At 44.3% G+C, this 19305-nt stretch overlaps 1 protein-coding gene across 5 annotated transcripts in view; it reads left to right on the top strand.

Moving 5' to 3' along the window:
- Positions 1-644: 644 nt before the first annotated feature.
- LOC121323236 (E3 ubiquitin-protein ligase HECW2-like) overlaps positions 645-19305 on the top strand; it is a 43160-nt gene continuing 24499 nt past the window's right edge. For 2 of the 5 annotated variants that reach the window (XM_041264167.1, XM_041264166.1), the window contains exons 1-3: positions 645-1520; positions 12569-13136; positions 18921-19028. In XM_041264167.1, coding sequence (XP_041120101.1) covers positions 12836-13136; positions 18921-19028 — 409 coding nt within the window. In that variant the 5' untranslated portion in view covers positions 645-1520; positions 12569-12835. Of the gene's footprint in view, positions 1521-12568; positions 13137-18121; positions 18450-18496; positions 18598-18920; positions 19029-19305 lie in introns of those variants that run through there. The other 3 variants (XM_041264168.1, XM_041264169.1, XM_041264170.1) reach the window with 3 other exon arrangements.

Raw genomic sequence — 19305 nt, 5'->3', positions numbered from 1 at the left:
CACTGAGACCGAGTGCAGCGTCAGCAGTGTTAGGGGCGCCCACTTCTCCATACTCGCCACAGTGTTTTGCAACTAATGGGTACTGCTAGGTATTCAATAATTCCAAAGGTAAAGACGCTGCTTATTAAGATCTGGATCGTTCTAAACCTTTCTAAATCCAAGAGAGAACTGTATATTACCTGAACACATTTCCACAACAAGGTATTGTGGAATGCATTTAAAAGGGTTTGCAATAATCGTTATGTAGTTGTGTAATTACACAGGTACCATAAAACTGAATAATGCATTAAAGAAAATAATGCAAAAAGCACATCAACGATTTTAAATAACATTAAACATATCTGCTGTGTTCTCCGTAGAATGTAGAATTATCTTTTTTTTTTTTAAATGCATTTGTATTTAATTTTTTCAGTAGTTCCTAATAGCCTATTCGGATTTTATGAGCTCGCTTGTTTGCGAATGACTCCCTTTACTGGGCTGTGCGCCGTGCAGTGTGTATGTTATACAGGCACTGTAGTCAGCGCTAGCGACTCCTGGCATTCCCACCAGCACAGCGCACAAGGGGGTAAACTGACGCAGAGGAAACACGTTTCAATCCAGCTGAAACGCAACTCTGAATATGCCCAAGCTCCCCCCCTCATCCCCCAGCCAGGGGATTCACATTATTTATAACCAGAGCAGCAGCGCAATGTCAGTAAACAAAGCAGAGAGAAAAGAGAACGTTTTTTGTTTGTTTGTTTTTTGTTTTGTTTTTTAATATTCATAAAAGGAACACGCCTGCCTGCTTGCCTATACTTACTGCGTGACTTTTGGAATTCACCCTTTAATCCAACGAGAGAGATGTCATAACTAAAATGGGACGATGTGTATTTTACTTTATGTTTGATATCACCCACTCAAAAAGCCCCGTATTCTTTCCTACTACATGGCACAGCATGTTTCTCTTCTGTTCCTAGTGCCGCTATTGAAAAAAAAAAACTGTGACGTTGTCCTGGACAAAATAATTACATGAGCGCTTGGGTTGCATCGTATTATAATAAAGGACCGACGCGAGTAACGTGGGAAACAGAGGAGAATATTAAACTAAGGAAAACATTGCTGCTTGCAATGCATCTCGTAGTAAAAGGGTGATGTTGGTGCTGCAGCGGAAACCAGGAGAAGCGGATGCAAGGATTTAAATAAATAAGAAATGAGGCGTCTCAGGGAGCCGAGTTGTAGAGGATATCTCGCACCTAAAAAAAGGTTGGTTAAAATTACAACCCCCCAAAATAGGAAAATCCCGTAATACCTCGGAATTGCTTCGTAACCCCTCCTAAACTGCGTGCCTGGACTAAAGGGAGTGTTACACACTACAGTGCAGCAAGACAGCAGCCGTGACTCCAAAACAGCGGATGGATGGATCCTGAGATAACACACCTGGGGTTCAAAACTGGCACTACTGGGTTTACACAAAAGAAGGACACAGGACGATTTTTTAAAATCTTGAAGTGTTGCGCAGAGTATTCTTGTTATTCGCTTGGGTAAGTAGACAGATTCATATTGTGGTACCTACAGCACCGGTTCATCGTGCAGGTTACGCAGTCCTTGTCATTTATTCCAAATTTAATTAGCATGTTCTTTCTTTCTGTCTTTCTTTCTTTCTTTCTTGTATTTTGGGGTGAAGCTAAGCAACAATTTGCAATTTTGTTTAAACAATAATGATAATCATATTTTCGCCAGTGTGTGTTCAAATGGAATAGTCTTTAAATAATTGCCTTTTGTGAGAGTCATATGTATAACGGTCTAGTGTGCTGTATTTAGACTATAAAGCCTTGGTTTAAAAAAAAAAAGACTTATTTTTTTAATGTGGTCACTTTCTGTTACGACCATAAATACAAGTGTAAGTACATAGTGACTATTATAAATATGAATCTATTAATTGATAGAAACAGCAGTTCTCCCATCTGTCTTGTCTGTTCCTCAGAATAAAAAAGCACCCTGGTACATCCAGCATTACTCTGACGGTACGGTATGATGATGATGAAAGGCCTGGATTTATAATTCTTCTGTACATTTGCATCATTACTGAAAATGATCCAGGTTGTGTATTCTGGCGCTTTACTAGGACGAGTGAGTCTTGCGTTCAGATATGACAGCCCGGGTTGTTATTACTGTAAATAATACAGCACTCTGGAGGTCCCGGCAAATAAACTTCATCAGTACACCGTGTGGTAAGAATTGGAGTCGCTTCAATTCATCATTTCACCAAGTCACCAGTCTGCACGTTTACCGATAAAATCGAGGAGTGGAGGAGAAAAACGTGCCAGTGTACGCTACTATTAAATGATAAATGCAAAATGTAGGGATGCATCTCTATTTAATAGCAATCAGTGGGTGGGAGGCTTACTTTTCAAAACAATGATCTATCTATCTGTCTATCTATCTATCGATCTATCTATAGCTAGCTAGCTGCTTTGTCAGTATGTCACTATGTATCTAGCTATCTTGATATTTATTTATCTAGCTGTATATCAATCTAGCAGGCTACCATATCTAGCTACAGTATCAATCTATGTGTCTGTCTATCTGTCACTGTCTTATCCACATTTACATTCTCAGACACTGACAGTTGCATTTTAATAATCATGGTTTTCCAAGTATATTCCAGTTGGGTCCAGTTGAGGTAGCAGCCTTCTTGATGCTGTGTGCTGCACAGTATTCACATTGGTCTAGAGTCAGAAACACCCCAGAAACTTGCCTTAGAAATACTGTAGAGTATTAATGTTGGATTGACACTAATTAGATTAAATAGTGCAGTGTGTCTCCAGTTTTTGTAAAGTCTTTGCAGTTGATTTCCAGATCTGGATTAGCACTAATCAGGGTCTAGACAATGTTACTTTAGGTGAGGTGTTCAGAGGTCATTGTTACTCAGGGTCAGTGCTACTCAGGGTCATTGTTACTCAGGGTCAGTGCTACTCAGGGTCATTGCTACTCAGCGTCAGTGTTACTCAGGGTCATTGCTACTCAGCGTCAGTGTTACTCAGGGTCATTGCTACTCAGCGTCAGTGTTACTCAGGGTCATTGCTACTCAGCGTCAGTGTTACTCAGGGTCAGTGCTACTCAAGTCAGTGTTACTCGGGGTCAGTGCTACTCAGGGTCGCTGTTACTCAGGGTCATTGCTACTCAGGATCAGTGTTACTTGGGGTCAGTGCTACGTGTGGTCAGTGGTACTCAAGGTTAGGTGTTACTCAGGGTCAGTGTTACTAAGGGTCATTGCTACTCAGGGTCAGTGTTACTCGGGGTCAGTGCTACTCAGGGTCAGTGTACCCGGGGTCTGTGAAACCAGCTGCTTCAATAGTTTCAACAAGTTTTTTTTTTTTTTTATTAAAGTTATGTACAGTACTTAGCTTGAACAATAACGAACAAGGGTTTGTGATTCATGTCAGTTAACAAAGGTGTTTTTGAGAGGTGTTCATATTAAAGTCACAGTTACTCTGACTGCCTGTCAATTTCTGTCAGAATATAAAGAGTCTATATTAAAATTACCATTGTTTTCATTGAAATCTCTGTAGTTATCAAGAAACCATTAATATCAACTAAAACAGTACCGGATTTTGTTGGATCTCTTTTAAGTTGATATATAAGTCATTAAACATCTGAGCTGTCTAACCTGCAAAGTATCTTTAGTCATGCTTTAGTAAGTTGATTATTCAGGGAAGTGCCCCCCCTCCTGTGCACGCCATTGACTATTGTGTTACAGTGATGCATTGAATCTGGAAACAAAATCTTTTGGATTTTATGTCATTTTGCATGTGTTAAAAAACACAAAGTGAGGGAATGGGTAGAGTGTTCAGAGGGGTGCAGTTGGAAACGAGCAATGGTGGAGTCCTGCAGAGGAATAACCAAGCACACATGGATTTGGAAAGCTAATAGACGGTCCAGGTTTATTCTGGTATTTTTGCAGATAAACAATTCTGATTTTGAAAGTCACGGAAATGCAGTTTTCAGATACATTGCTGTTGGATTACCTGTTTTTTTTTATTAGTTTTCCAAAAACTTAACTTTCCAGAAGACTTGAGCACATTATTGTACACGCGCTGATTGACAGTTCAGAAGTTTTAGATTTTTGACCCCCTTCCAGTCCCAAGTAACACAGCCTTTTCCTGTTTTACGCTGTTGGGAGATTGCTTGATGAAGCATGAATGAGCCTGCAATCATTAGAACAGCACAGTGCTCATGGAGAGGGGTCAGCAGAACAGGATTCAGGCAAACGATCACGTATCTTCAAACATTTCATCACGTAATCTTCAGTATTACTAACTGTATCCCTGGGTGTGTCTGCATGTACATCACTGGCCACATGCACAGGGGGGTGGCTGGGTGGGTTTAAGCCCCTGTCTACCTGCCCTTTTGCCCCAAAAGTGCCCTTTTTCATACGATGCTTGAAAAGTGCCCTTTTTTCTCAATGAGCCCCTGCCCTTTTAATATCCTCTGCATGTAACTGGCCACTGGTATCAGGTTGCTTCATGTTTTTAAATACAGTTTTAGGATGAAGAATCACATTAGAAATAAATTAATGTTTAGTGAATGGGTAAAGCTACAGTAGTTAACCCAGTTAACTGCCAGGAAGTGTGCAGTGTTCAAGCAATGGCTCTGTAAGAACCCTGCTGTGTCAGCACCTAATCCTTAACTACAGGGGTGAAAAGATTGCATGGAACAGCAACACAAACAAACCAAAAGTCACTTTCAGAGTGCCTGTGATGTTCAGATATCACAATGCACTTAATAGCAAACGAGACACTGTGACCTGCAGGGCAGCTCCACAGTCCAATGCAAGCTGCACTGCAAACAACTGGCATACGACTCGCTGAAAAACGGATCAATGAAAGGCAGTTGAATGTTTGGTTGTTTGTTTTCTCTTGATCCAGCCTGACCAGCTCCCAGTTCTGATCAGCTGCAGGAGCAGAGCTGCCCGCAGAGTAGCACAGGCAGGTGAAGAGGCTGGCCACAAGTCAACCAGCACCTGGCTTAATAGACGTATGATACAGTACCAGGCAGCTACTGTATAGGAAAGACATACAGCGATTTTGGATAAGGATGTGATTTTATATTCATAAGGTGATGCAAAAGTAGTTTTGGACACATAATAAATGCATTTCTCATTGAAAATGTGTTAGTGTGTTTCCACTGCGTTATATAAGGGGAAAATTGCATCCTTTTATGAGGTCACCATGCATTTATGTTGTCCATATGTCCCCAAATAAATACTTGAAAAAAGTTTTTTTTATCCACCCCCAGAGGCTTAATGATGACATTCAAATGTATATTTTTGCACTTCAAAGCTTTGCCTATCCTAACATTGCTCTAAAGTGGTGTCTGTTCTACTATAGAGAAGCATGTGACTGTTAATGGAGTGGTCTGCTGGAGTGTAAGCAGCTGTGTTGTGGCTCTCAGCCTGTTGGTTTACTGTAGACTTCATTAACATGATTGAGGGGACTGGCAGACTGAGGCTGTGAGAGGGGTCTTTGTTACACAGACAGCTCGGCGTTTGTCCGGAGATTGTAGGCATGCAGTTAAGGGAACATGCCTCACACTGCTAAAAAAAGTTCATGTTGACTGTCAACCAGGGCTATTTCAATACCCCTGAAGCGGCTGCAGTTACACTAATGAATAGACGAAAGATTGGTCTTCTTGACTGCTTGCTTCTTACCCAGGCACACTCCATAAGCATTCATTTGGTTAGACTCCACAAGCATTCATTTGGTTAGAGTCCACAAGCATTCATTTGGTTAGAGTCCACAAGCATTCATTTGGTTAGACTCCACAAGCATTCATTTGGTTAGACTCCATAAGCATTCATTTGGTTAGACTCCATAAGCATTCATTTGGTTAGACTCCACAAGCTTTCATTTGGTTAGACTCCATAAGCTTTCATTTGGTTAGACTCCATAAGCTTTCATTTGGTTAGACTCCATAAGCATTCATTTGGTTAGACTCCATAAGCATTCATTTGGTTAGACTCCATAAGCATTCATTTGGTTAGACTCCACAAGCTTTCATTTGGTTAGACTCCACAAGCATTCATTTGGTTAGACTCCATAAGCATTCATTTGGTTAGAGTCCACAAGCATTCATTTGGTTAGACTCCATAAGCATTCATTTGGTTAGACTCCACAAGCATTCGTTTGAGTGCTGCTGTGGGATTCTGAAGAATGGGTTTGCTTTCCACGGCTGGTATTCCCCATTCTGAAAGCTTTGTGTTTGGAATAGATGCAGACTGGAGCAGCCAGTGTTTAAACAGGTGCTTTCACACTGCCTCTGGCGCAGTTTAGGGATAATCTGGAGGTTGGAGTGGCAGGTTTGAGGAGAACCCGTACTGTACATACGGCCTCTCATTCAGGTTTGTGGGAAGCAGCTGTGAGAATCCTGACTCACAGCCAGAACCTGGATTAGAGTGAATTGCAGCACAGCGCAGCAGGCTAGGGAGGCTCATGTTAAATGGGATTTATTTGTAGACATGGCGATAGAAAATTGTGATCCATCGGCTAGTGGCCCAGCGTAACTTTTGGTTAAGGATGGTTATATATAGTATGTTTGAAACTTGGCATTAGCTTTAACCTTATCAGGAACCATTTTTGTAACATCAACCTCCTGGCTCCTGACCATTTCAATAAATATTTTTAATTGAAGGTAATTTTGAAACCCAAGACTGGGTGCAGGACTAGTGTGGGTTTCAAGCCATGGTCTTTTTCCAGTGCCTCAGGTGTGTCTCCCTGCATCAGGAATAGAAGGTTTTCAGGTACTTCATTCTGTCCTTCTTCTGTAAGACTGCAACTTCTGCTTACTGTCATTAACCTGTGCAAAACCGCAGCTGGTAGATACTGCAGGCTTTGCAGATTGATCACGTTACTCTCGTGGCTCGGTTCTAGACAGCCCACGTGACACTGTGGTTGGAGGTGAATGGGTTCCTTCAGATGTAACAAGGGTACATCCACCGTATTCCACAGCCAGTCTACAGGTCACAATTCAATACAAGACATATCATTATAAAGACAACAGTGCTGATGGAAATAGTGTTTTGAGGTTACCTTGGTCTGACACTGCAAATTGTAGAGGAATGCTGTAGTGTAGCTTGAGCAGCATCTTCTTTGAACATTCAGTCACTTCCATCCTGTCTGAAATAACAATATGAACCTGTGAACACACACACACACGCACCCACAGAGAGAGAGATGCACACACACACACACACTCTCACACTCTCACACACACACACGCACCTACAGAGAGAGAGATGCACACACACACATACACTGTCACACTTGCACACAGACACACACACCCACAGAGAGAGAGATGCACACACACACACACATACTCACACTCTCATACACACACACGCACCCACAGAGAGAGAGATGCACACACACACACATACACTCTCACACTCGCACACAGACACACACACCCACAGAGAGAGAGATGCACACACAAACGCGCATCCACAGAGAGAGAGATGCACACACACACACACATACTCACACTCTCACACACAGACGCGCACACACAGAGAGAGGCACACACACACATACACTCTCACACTCGCACACAGACACACACAGTGGGTGTGTGAGAGAGATGCACCACACTCTCGCTACGTGTGTAGCATGCACGTAGGTGTCTCTCTCACTACGTGTTGTGTGTGTGTGTATTGAGTGTGAGACGTGTGTGTCACACTGCACAGTCTCTCTCGCGCACCACAGTGTATGTCAGACACACACATACACTCTCACACTCGTGTGGTGTCCTCACAGTTAGACAGAGAGAGAGATGCACACACACACACACATACTCACACTCTCACACACAGACGCGCACACACAGAGAGAGGCACACACACACATACACTCTCACACTCGCACACAGACACACACAGAGAGACGTACACACCCACATACTCACACACACACAGAGACGCACACACACATACTCACACACTCTGACACACACACATACACACAGACTAAATTAATCAGTAACTGGTAACCATAGGTGTAACTCTACAGTAGTATCACCCTTGCCTGCTTACTGACTAATTAAAAGTACCCATTTACATTTGAACTGCAATGGAAATGCACACGCTGTGGTAGCTCACAGTGACCTCAAATTGCAGTTTTCATGAAGTCTTCACTAAACTAGAACACAGTTGACATGGTTTTCTGTTTCTCTTGGATATTGTTTGTGCCGAGACATGACAGGTTTTTAAATTAGCTGTTTGTATGCTAGGCAGCGTTTACCTAATTGGCGATCTCTCAGATAAATGAATGTATCTTACTTAGCCTTGGGCCACAAAGTTAAAGATTGTGAGATATTGCTAGGTGTTTTGGTGACTTTGATTAATTAATTTAATCATTTCATTATTTGTTTTGTGTATCGTTAGAGGTTTGAAGGGGTTGTGGAAAATGTCAACTCAGTCCAATTCTTAATAAAGTATATACTTATCTCTCCAGGAGATAATGTGATGTGGCTGATTCTGAGATGCGTCTCAGCATTTAAAGAGATTGGATCTATTCAATGGATTTTTATGATGCAGTGATTTCAATAATTCAAGTCGAACCCTTCCTGGCTTTTACAAACATTTGCTGTTTGATTTTAATTGGTACGGAAAGAGCCCTACTTTAGCAATCTAAATAAATGCTGTCTTTAGGTCTGCGGCTGTGTGATAGTGAAGCCAGTAGTCAAGGCTGGATAATAACAAGAGTAACAAAGGCAGGAGGCAGGAGCTGCAGTTAAACACTTTCATTAACAAAAATATTTGGTCAGGCTAAATCTGGCCTAGCCACATTGTCACCCGCTTTTCAGTCTGTCTGTTAGAGGGGAACCAGACCCAGTGCAGGGATTCAATGCAGGGAGGCCATCGATATCTTCATGTTAACTTCACGCAGCAGCCAACCAACATTCTCTTGGAAGGCTGTTGCCTTGCGAGAACGGGAAATCCCTGCCATAGTGTCTTGGGATTGGTGGAATGCACACTGGGTGGATGACAGCTCTTGCATTAGATGGGAACACATGCCTGCAGCTATTTAACAGACAGCTGTTTAGCTGCATTGAATGCAATTGAAGATCCCGATACTGTATAGTATGTCTTAACTGCAGTATGAATTCATGTGGGGTGAAGTATGTGGGAAGGCAATTAGATGATTTGTTTGTGTGAAAGGTTCAGCGAGAAGTATGGAAAGATGAAAGATGCACCCAAGATGCATCCTTTGGAATAGGTCCTAACTCCCCTGTCTTTGAGGTATGAGGTATGCAGAATGCTATTAAGGTTGTTGTGAAGTCAGTCTGGAATGGCAAGGCTATCATACTCACAAGAAGAGCCTCTTGATAATGAGAAGAAAAAGAGCGACAGACAGAGAGTGACAGTGTCAGGAGTGAGTCCTTTGTGTTTGTGTTTGTACCCCAGAGGTTCATTACCAATTATTTTATATCAGATCCCCTCTGTGCTATAGTGTGGCTGAAGTAAGAAGTTCAGTGTCTTGTAGTACCAATGTCCTAACAGACGGTCCTGTGTGCCGGGCTGGAGCGAGTCTGCTGGGGTGATCTGGTTTGTATGCTGGCTTTTTCGGGTGACAGCCGAGCTGAGGTCTCTTTAATGCAGCTAGTCCTGGCATGGCTCCAGCAGTCCAGCTCTAACCTCACAGGAGAGAGAGTGCTCAATTCATCATCTCTCCTCTCTTTCTGCACAGCCCAGACCTCTGACCCCAGACCAGCGAGGGCTGAGTGCCCTTCACACACAGACAGGACGGCCGCTGGGGTTGGAATGCACACTGCGTATTTCTTCAGTCTCTCTTATGCTTACTGCTAATTTAAGGTGCTGGTGAATGTTAATAATAAAATGTTTACATGTTCCCTGGAAGTAGGACAGTAAGCCTTCATTCATTAAACATGGTTTTACACATCGCTGGATGTGCTGGAGAGGCTGCACTGAAAGACATGCTTGGTAATGAAATGAGTGAGCACTGATATTTAGGATGAACCTAGCAGATTAAGAGGTGTTTCTAGCTGAAATAATGTAAAACAATGCAGCTCCATATTACTGTAAAAAAACTTAAACCTAAAAAAATGATAATGATTCTGATGATGTGCAAATAAAGGAATTAAATGATCTACAAGGAAAACCCAAACCTGCTGTTTGTAAGCCTGGCACTGCAGCGGTTCCTGGTATCTCATGCCTGTGTGCATTGCCGATGCTTGGTAGAAGCAATGATAATTTACACTCCTCTGCAAAGGAACTGCCTTCTGCTGCGTCAAGCAAATGAGAAACTGCAGCACCTTGAGTGTTAAACGCCATGGTGAGCCGCGCTGTGCAGCCGTTTAACAGGCGGTCCTGTGGGTTTATATAACCAGCCTCCTTCAGGTGAATACGATGAAACTTGACTAGTTTAACATCTGTTCCCATCCACGTCATCCGGGACTGGGATTAAACCAGGATTGCAGGCTGGCACAATGGGACGCACCAACTACTGGCTCTGATGCTGCTGAACAAACAGGAAAAAACCAAAAACAAACATGAAAGCAATCTGCTAATCAGGGAGATGTTGAACACAGGGGAAGGAATTAAAAAATTGGAATTATTCAATTCTATTAAACCGTCGATGGCCTTTCAGCTTTTGATAACACCTGGCTGTGGATTGGACTGTTTTCTGCAGATGGTACAAGCAGTAAGCAGTTATGTGACAGCAGATAACCTACAGCAGCCTACCCTCCCTCAGCAGTACAAAGCTCCAGTGCTTGAAGGCCACGCCAGTTCCTCAGTTCTTCCTCAGTGGAGCTGAGCAGCACTGCACTGACCCTGGGGGATCCTCTTGGGATGCTGACTCAGTGCTTTGTGTTTGCTGAGCTGGACTGGCTCAGAAATTGGAAACCAGAGATCATCCAATGTGTTACACTCACAGCCAGCAGCTCTAAATTTTGTTTCCCAGAGACATTGTGAAGATAGTTTACTGGCTGATCGATAGAGTCGGCACATCCCGATGCACGGCACACCCCATGCTTGCCTGCCAATGAAGACGCCATTACTGGAAGACATGACACACGCACAAAAGATTACTTGCTTTTCAGGGCTTGTAAACTAAACTCATTTGGGGATCTGGCCAGGAATGTCAAAGTTTTCAAAATATTTTTTTTAAAGGATTGAATCCTCCTTGTAACCCTCCCAAACATTCTTTTGTTCATCATTCTCCTCTCACCCTCTGACTCTATATGTATGATGCCATCATGATTAGTACAGCAGGTACATTTTCACATGGTCTTTATAAGTGACCGCTTCCTAAAGCTGCAATGTTGGGTCTTTTAGGTGAGACTACCTTAACCTGCACCGCCTTGCAGTTACAAGGCACTGCCCATCACAGAACAAGCAGACAAACACCTGACCTCCTGGTTCTGTTGGGAGGAAACCTCTGGGGACCCCAGTCTGAGGGTTCTGTATTGAATTTTACAACAGTCTGAAATTATGGTAAATGAAGAGTGTCAGTAGGGTGTGAGCTGGTTTCCTCGCAGTATTCATGTCAGTGCCTCAGACTCTCTTGACAGCAGAGCCTTACACAGAGTGGCCTAGTTTAGAGAGGAGCACTTAGGAGACTGCCTGCCTCCTCCTTCCAGCTCATGCAGGGCCAGATACAGCTTCCCAATGCCCCAGGGTGGAGCGTGTCTGTGTGAGGCTGTGCTAGATATCGTTCCCCATAACGTGCAGCTCTGAGATTGCATGGCTCTGTCTAACGTTATTTCGTGTCATGTTATCTTTCAGTTTTGTTTGAATTTATTACAGGTTTATTTCAAACACACGCAAGCGATATTAACCATGTCCTGGTGAAGAGATGACATGTAGCTTCTGTTTTGCGTTGTATAGAGTTTGGTGATTCGTGGTACTGGGTACAGTACAGCACAGTACAATGCAGATCCTGTTAATTTGAATAATTGCCATTTTCCGATAAACCCCTTGGAAATGTGAAGGGTTCTCATCACAGTTAAGCAATGAGCCATCCAATGATGCAATAGCTCCTGATGGACAGTGCTGATAGAGCCCTTGGCTGTCCTGTGTGTGTGCGTGCGTGCGTGCGTGTGTGTGTCTCTGTGTGCGTGTGTCTCTGTATGTGCATGCATGCGTGTGTGTGCATGCGTGCTTGCGTGTGTGTGTGTGTGCGTGTGCGTGCGTGCGTTCGTGCATGCGTGTGTGTGTGTGTGTGTCAGGGTGCCTGATCCCCAGCTCTAAGCCTGTGTTTCTGGCAGCAGCTTGCTTTGTTAATCCCTCTCCAGTGCAGTGGAGCCCTCTGTTCTGAACAGCCAGCCGTAACTCCTCGTCCCTCTGAACGCTTCATTCCTGGCAGGGCCACACTGAAGCTCTCAAGCCTTGTCTGAAACAGAGAGGCAGAGAGACAGGTTAGATCTGAAATATGAAATGTTATAGTTAATTGAAGCTGTGCATACTTGTGAGTGTTTGTGTACGGTGAGGGATGGAGGAAGCGGGATAAGGCTGACCAGTTGATTAAACTGCTGTGCTCTTTTCTCTCTATCTGTCTCCCTCATGCAGGTCTTCAGAGAAGTCGCCGCCCAACTCCCCTAGCCCTCCCTCCTCTACCGTCCTCAATTCAGAAACAGGCCCCTTCAAACCGCAAACCCAACCCATTTGCTCTAAATCCCAATTTGACCTGCTTGTTATCACGTCCCCTTTTATATTACATCCCATCTCTTTAAGCCTGACACCTTTATCAAGCCCGACTCCTACGGTCTCACACACCTTGCCTCAGCGATTCAGTGGACCCCCCACTGTCCACTCCCTGCGCTCCCCTCGCTCTGAATGGCCATGGCAGCCTCTGCGCGGGAGCACCTGCAGTACGTGCGCCGTCGCAATCCCCAGATGCGCTACACGCTGAGCCCGGAGAACCTGCAGAGTCTGGCTGCCCAGAATGCAGGCCCTGCCGAGCCAATGGGCTTCCAGCGCGCCAACAGCGACACGGACCTGGTCACCTCCGACAGCCGCTCCTCGCTCACCGCCAGCACCTACGAGTTCACGCTCGGCCTGGCGCAGGACCTCATCATCTCCTGGGACATCAAGGAGGAGGTGGATGCCACGGACTGGATCGGCCTGTACCACATCGGTGAGTGCTCCGTCACTGCTGTCGTTTATTCCAGATCCTTATTAGCACAGTGAACGCACATACTGAGGCAACTCCTAATCACGCAATACTGACACAGTACCCGACAGGTTAAAAATGCATGTATAAAATAGAGTTCATCTGATTATTTCTAAATGCAATCCAACACGTTTGTAGAAGGCAAGGAGTGTATGGTAAAGGTTTGTTGCAAAAGTTACCATGTTCAAACCCCCATTAAATACACCCTAAATAATATGTTCTTGAAATGCATATCGTACCACAGATCTCTGCAAAATATTCAGTGCAATTGACTGCACAGGTATTAAAGACATAAAAAATGAAGAACAGAGTCAGTCCGATTGTAAGGTGGTTGTTTCACGACTACCTTGAGACCGTTCTGCTGTACCCCCACTTTGAGAACTGCTTTAAAATATAAATATTATGCTGTTGGGCTCCTGTGCAGATCTACTTTTACTCATTTTGAAACCCTGTTGGCTGTTTATTCCTTTAAGAAAAAAAAAAAAAAACTGTTGAGGAGTCTTCTCTTAACCCAGATTGGTGCTGTTCAGTCACTTCAGGAGTGCTGCCTGGTTATCATGCCTTCAGAATGAGGGGGTGTGATAGTTCCCGGGAATGTAACCCAGGATAATAATACATTTTGACAGCCTTCATGCATTTTCTTTTTGGTGTGAATTTCAAATAGGAGTTTTCAGTGATCCTGTCTGGATCTTCCGGTCACTGCTGTTTTTTTCATCACGGTTGTGGTCTCCATGGAAACAGGTAACTATGTGAGGGAAGGCACTGGGCTCCCCACGCACATAACTAATTTCCATCTCAGCTCAGAGTGCAGCCAAACCCCCTAATTAGTGAATTATTCCTCAAGCATAGCCTTGTTTGCCAGCAGCATGTTGACCACAAGCAAGAGCCCCATCGTATAGCAGTGTGAGTGTTTCAAGCTTTTAGTGTGAGTTGAATAACCTCATGAACAAGGACTGATTCTTTTTGCAGGTAAGGGATCAGAGAACAAAACTGTAATGTGCAATGGGAGGCTTGCGTACACATAAAGCAAACCACACACATACAGAGGATCCTCATAATCCCTTTAATAGTTACACAGTACCTGTTGAAAAATCACCTTCAAAGTATTTGTATAAAATTAAGAAAGTGACACACAGACAGACGGACTCTCACAGTCTGTACATTAATGTCCCTGTTCCTGTTCAAATATGCATCTGTGTGTCTGTATTTAATTCTGATAATGAAGACCATTTGGTTTCCACAGGGAGTGAGTATGTAGATTATTTGCCCCATGCTGTCATTTCTAGTGCATTCTGTGCAGGAGCTGTGACTGTGCTGATTAGAGGTGCAGCATAGAAGCTGTCGCAATTGTTTGTGACATTTGAGGTATTCGCCTGTTTAATAAGAAGATAACATGCTGTTTAATGTGCAGCCTATTACAGAAGAAGCAGGGAAGTGTTCAGACATTTGATTACGTTTCTTGTTCTTCCTGCAAAACTGTGCTGTTCCCAAGTGTCCTCTCCTGCCTTCAATCACTTCAGCAGACCTTCCATTAACAGAGATGCTGGGACACTGTGTTTCCCAAATTCATGGTGACTCTCTTTCTGTTTATCACTTACACACTCCCACTGAAGACAGATAAAACCAAGGCTAGCTGTGCCACATTCTGCCAGTAGGACATGCAACATGCAGCTCACGCTGACAAAGACTGCTGTTTATCTTGTCGTGCAGCGTTTAAAGTTTTGGTTGAGGGCAGACAGATGAGCCTTGCTGAAGGCACCCGCCAGTCAAACAGCGCCTTGAGCCGACTGAGCCATTGTGCCCCCCAAACTGAACTGATTCTCTTAAATGGGAGTTTTAATATTGAAGTACATCTTCAGGCATTCCTCTCAAAGCGTTCTCCTCTTGAGCTGTTTAGGTTTTACTTCTGTGATAAGAAATCTACTGCACACACACACACACACACACACACACACACACACACACACACACATGCACTACAGTTACAGTGCAGTTGATCTGCCCCGTGTATTTTGCACCTTTAAAGCTCTTTAAAGATCTTGTCTGAAAGTCTCATCTGGGAATTGGTACCTTCACCAGCGCCATGCTCCATGCTGGTGTATTGATTGGGTTCTGACTCAAATGGAAGAGAGGACAGGTCATATAATTGACTAACCATGATGGATACGATCTAAACAGATCATAATAGAAGAAGAGGAATTGCTGACCAGGCCTGATCCTGCTGCTGCTGCTTAGCTTTCTGAGGTCACATTCCAAGAAGAAGAAGAAGAAGAAGAAGAAGAATTATTATTATTATTATTATTATTATTATTATTTTTATTATTGACCAGGTCTCTTAGCTCTCAAGACCAGGCCAGTGCTTGATTGGCTGCAGCTGGCTAAGATGTGTGTTTTCTGCCAGTTTCGTTATTGACTCTGTAGAGTAGGTGCTCTTCCTCCCAGTGGACAGCATGGCACTGCCCCCTCCCACTGCACCCATGTTTACTTGACCCTGCTGTGAGAAAATATACATGAATGGCTGATCCTCTCTTGACATGGCCGGTCAATTGGAACACCAGAGGAAATCACTGACATGTTGGGATGTTCCATTAGAGACGCAGTGACCCATAAGCTGCAGGTTGCTTGGCTCCGGGATGTGTTTTTTTTATGAATGGATTATAGTAAGAAGTTAATGGATATGAGCTACAGGATAATACTTTATCAGTACCACTATTACATGTTAAACATGCACTTAAAAACAAATAGAAAAGCAGAAAGATGCAGGGTGGGGTTAAAGAAGTGCTAACCAAGGTCTTTGCGATCAATATGTTTTTGTTCTTGGTCCTATATATTACACACTCCGTTTCAACATTCAAAGGACAGGAAAGAATCATCATCTTTTTATCCCTCCTTTTTATTATTGTTTATCCAAGGTCAAAAAACACCTTTAATAAGTGCAAGTGCTGAGAATACGAGCCGGGCCTCGGAAAGCTCTCTGTGCTTCACTGGAGCACAAAACAATGAAACAATAGCTGCAGAGATAGACTTCGTGTACCGGAGCTCGCAAGATTAAGAGTCGCTTTCACCCCCGCTCGACATGCAACGAGCCTGTAACTCTAAAAAATGAATACAGCTAAATTAGCAACATTATTAACTCTTAACATGGGCTGTTCCTCTGTGGGAATACAGAAAAGGCTGCACCTTCCATTATGACTACAATAAAGACAGAAGTACTGAAGAAGTACTGAAGAGCTACTGCAATGGAGAGCCTGTGTGCATGGGTTCAGAACTTTGTGATATTGGTATATAAGATTATAAAACCGTGCTGCCATGTCTTTTATTATAGATACAGTATAACATGGCATTGCCATTGTAGAGCCATACTGCATTGCCGTTGATCCTTTGTTAAAGGAAGGAAATCATTCAATAAATTATCTGCAACCCAAAGCATTTCTACGAGCAGCAGAGCAAAGGTCTTTTTCAAAGCTTTAGTTGTAGAAGAGAAGTGCTGCCCTGTGGATCTCCACAGCTACACAAAGAGTAATAGGAGTAATCGTCAGTCTGAACCAACGCACTTATCCTTTCCCTGCAAGCCCTGTGCTGAGGAAGGTGCCACCTGGGACAGCCAATCCCTGCGCAGTCCAGCACGACGTGCTTCTCATCTCTTGTTGCACAGCACAATGAGAGACTACTTGAGAAGAGGGAATAGCAGCAGTGAGAAGAGAGGAGAGCAGGGGAGTGAGATGAAGGCAAAGACAGGAGCTGGAGAGCTTGCATGTTTAGACTAGCGCTTGTTATTGAGGTGCAGGATAGTGACAGCGCTGGAGAGTGTTTATATTTACACAGTGTTCTCAAAACTTTCTTACAGAATAAACTTTGTTCAACTTTCAGCAAACTTTAAAGCAAACATCATTCTATCTACAGAAAAAGGCAGAGGCTGACTGTTTGCAGCTAATAACTCAAATAATGTCTACCAATTCCTCTTCATCAATAATGTGAATAACTAGGGGTTAGTGAATATCCTGATGAATCCAGATTCCCCTTAGTGCTGTTTATGCCCCTGGGTATATGATATAGAAATCCCTGGTGGGGCGATGCGTACAGTGTGACACTGCCATGCCTTCCCAGCTCCCTGGTCTCCTCCTGTAGCTGTGTGCAGTTTGAGTCTGAGGCAGAGAGCTCCCCAGCGGGGTGCTTAGCGTCTCTCTCCCAGCTCTGTGTCTCTGTGCAGCGCTCAGGAAGGAAGCAGTGAGGTCTTGTCTTGGTGTATCCTGTTGGTCATCCTGGACTCCACTCAGCTTGCTTGCGTTTCCCAAACTCTTTCTTCTAACAGACCAGCTTGGCTATTCACACACTACTTCTAATATTATTGATGAGCAGAAGTGCTTCACATTCACTCCATGAACTGTTGAATTTCCCTCAGTGTTTACCTCCAGGGGGAAGTTCATTGAAATATGCACAGTCAAATATTAACTATTTAAACTGTACAGCTGATTTGTACCTTTCTTATGATACAAATCTGTGGCTTTCATCCAAACTCAAGCAAGATATTGTTTTCATACCTTAAAAGATGACGTTACAGGTACAAATAATATTTATTTCATATTATATTTTTTAACTTTCACCCCTCTTTTGGATGAAATGGTTTGTGTCTGTCGTAGATTTTTTGACAGCTGTTTTGGGAGGTTTATAATCATAGAAACAGTGGTGCAGATAAACTACTGTTTCTCTAATGACGTTACTTGTCTCCTTGCAGAGCTAACAAGCTGATTTTACACTTGAAACAGGGTGAGGGCTATCTGTCTCTGTAGTTCTGTGGCCCAGTGTGCCATGTCTTCTGCTATCTCTGTATGTGGGACTGGGTGGAGGGGGGGAGAGTCTCTGGGAACATGTTTACAAACATCCTGTTGGGGCAGAAAGAAACAGGAAGTGGAGTGAGCTCTTTGAAGACTCTCGGAGGGAGGGGCAGCCTGTCTCTGCTCTGGCTCTCTCTGAGTCTCAGACAGTGAGAGAGGCCGAGGGCTGAGGGACTGGTCCTGCAGTACAGACAGGGAGAGAGGCCGAGGGCTGAGGGACTGGTCCTGCAGTACAGACAGGGAGAGAGGCCGAGGGCTGAGGGACTGGTCCTGCAGTACAGACAGGGAGAGAGGCAGAGGGCTGAGGGACTGGTCCTGCAGTACAGACAGGGAGAGAGGCAGAGGGCTGAGGGAAGCCTGGTCTGGTGTGCCATGGATAGGGCGCCAACCGCGTGCTCTGTTGGGATTAGGGAGGGCAGTCCTGACGACTTGGAGATCAGAGGTAAGGGAGAAAGCATGCAGTGGATCTGGTTTTGAGAGTGGGTTCCTTCGAAGTGGTTTGTACTGGGAGTCCCTGGGAGCTCCAGGGCAGGAAATGTTGAAGTGGCCTATGTGCCAGAAGAAGACTGGATTCATTGCTTCTCATACTTGTAAGTCTTTAACTGTGTTCCACACTCCAACTTGTCTCCCCTGGATATGGTGTGTCCTCTGTTGTGATCAGCTGGCAGATTGATCCGTGGTCAGTCCTCATGTGTGCTGCTCCAGCAGTCCCCGTGTGTGCTGCTCCAGCAGTCCCCGTGTGTGCTGCTCCAGCAGTCCCCATGTGTGCTGCTCCTTGCAGTCCCCGTGTGTGCTGCTCCTGCAGTCCTCATGTGTGCTGCTCCATGCAGTCCCCGTGTGTGCTGCTCCTGCAGTCCTCATGTGTGCTGCTCCAGCAGTCCCTGTGTCTGTAATGCTCTATCTTTGCCCCCAGATGAGAACTGCCCCTCAAATGTGTGGGACTCGAAGAACCGCGGGGTGAACGGCACCCAGAAGGGGCAGATTGTGTGGCGGCTGGAGCCTGGGCCATACTTCATGGAGCGTGAGTAGTAACAGCGTCGCTCGGCTCATGGCATCGCCCCCACGGCCGGATTGCACCCACTGGACATTAAACTCTTAAACCCGTTAGAGTGCAATTAGAGTTCATGGTGGAGAAATGTAGCTGTTTACGACTAATTCCTTATGCCTACCCTTCATAAGGCATAAGATTTAAGCAATCGGCATCATTTTTACACCTAGCTTGTGCTCAGTTTTAAGTTGGACGTACCTAAGAGCCAGTTGGTGGAGCCCAGCCTGGGGTTTTGGTTTCCATTTGCCTT

Source organism: Polyodon spathula, chromosome 11 (genome assembly GCF_017654505.1).
Source record: "Polyodon spathula isolate WHYD16114869_AA chromosome 11, ASM1765450v1, whole genome shotgun sequence".
NCBI lineage: Eukaryota > Metazoa > Chordata > Actinopteri > Acipenseriformes > Polyodontidae > Polyodon > Polyodon spathula.
This window is presented reverse-complemented; position numbering and strand designations above follow the sequence as displayed.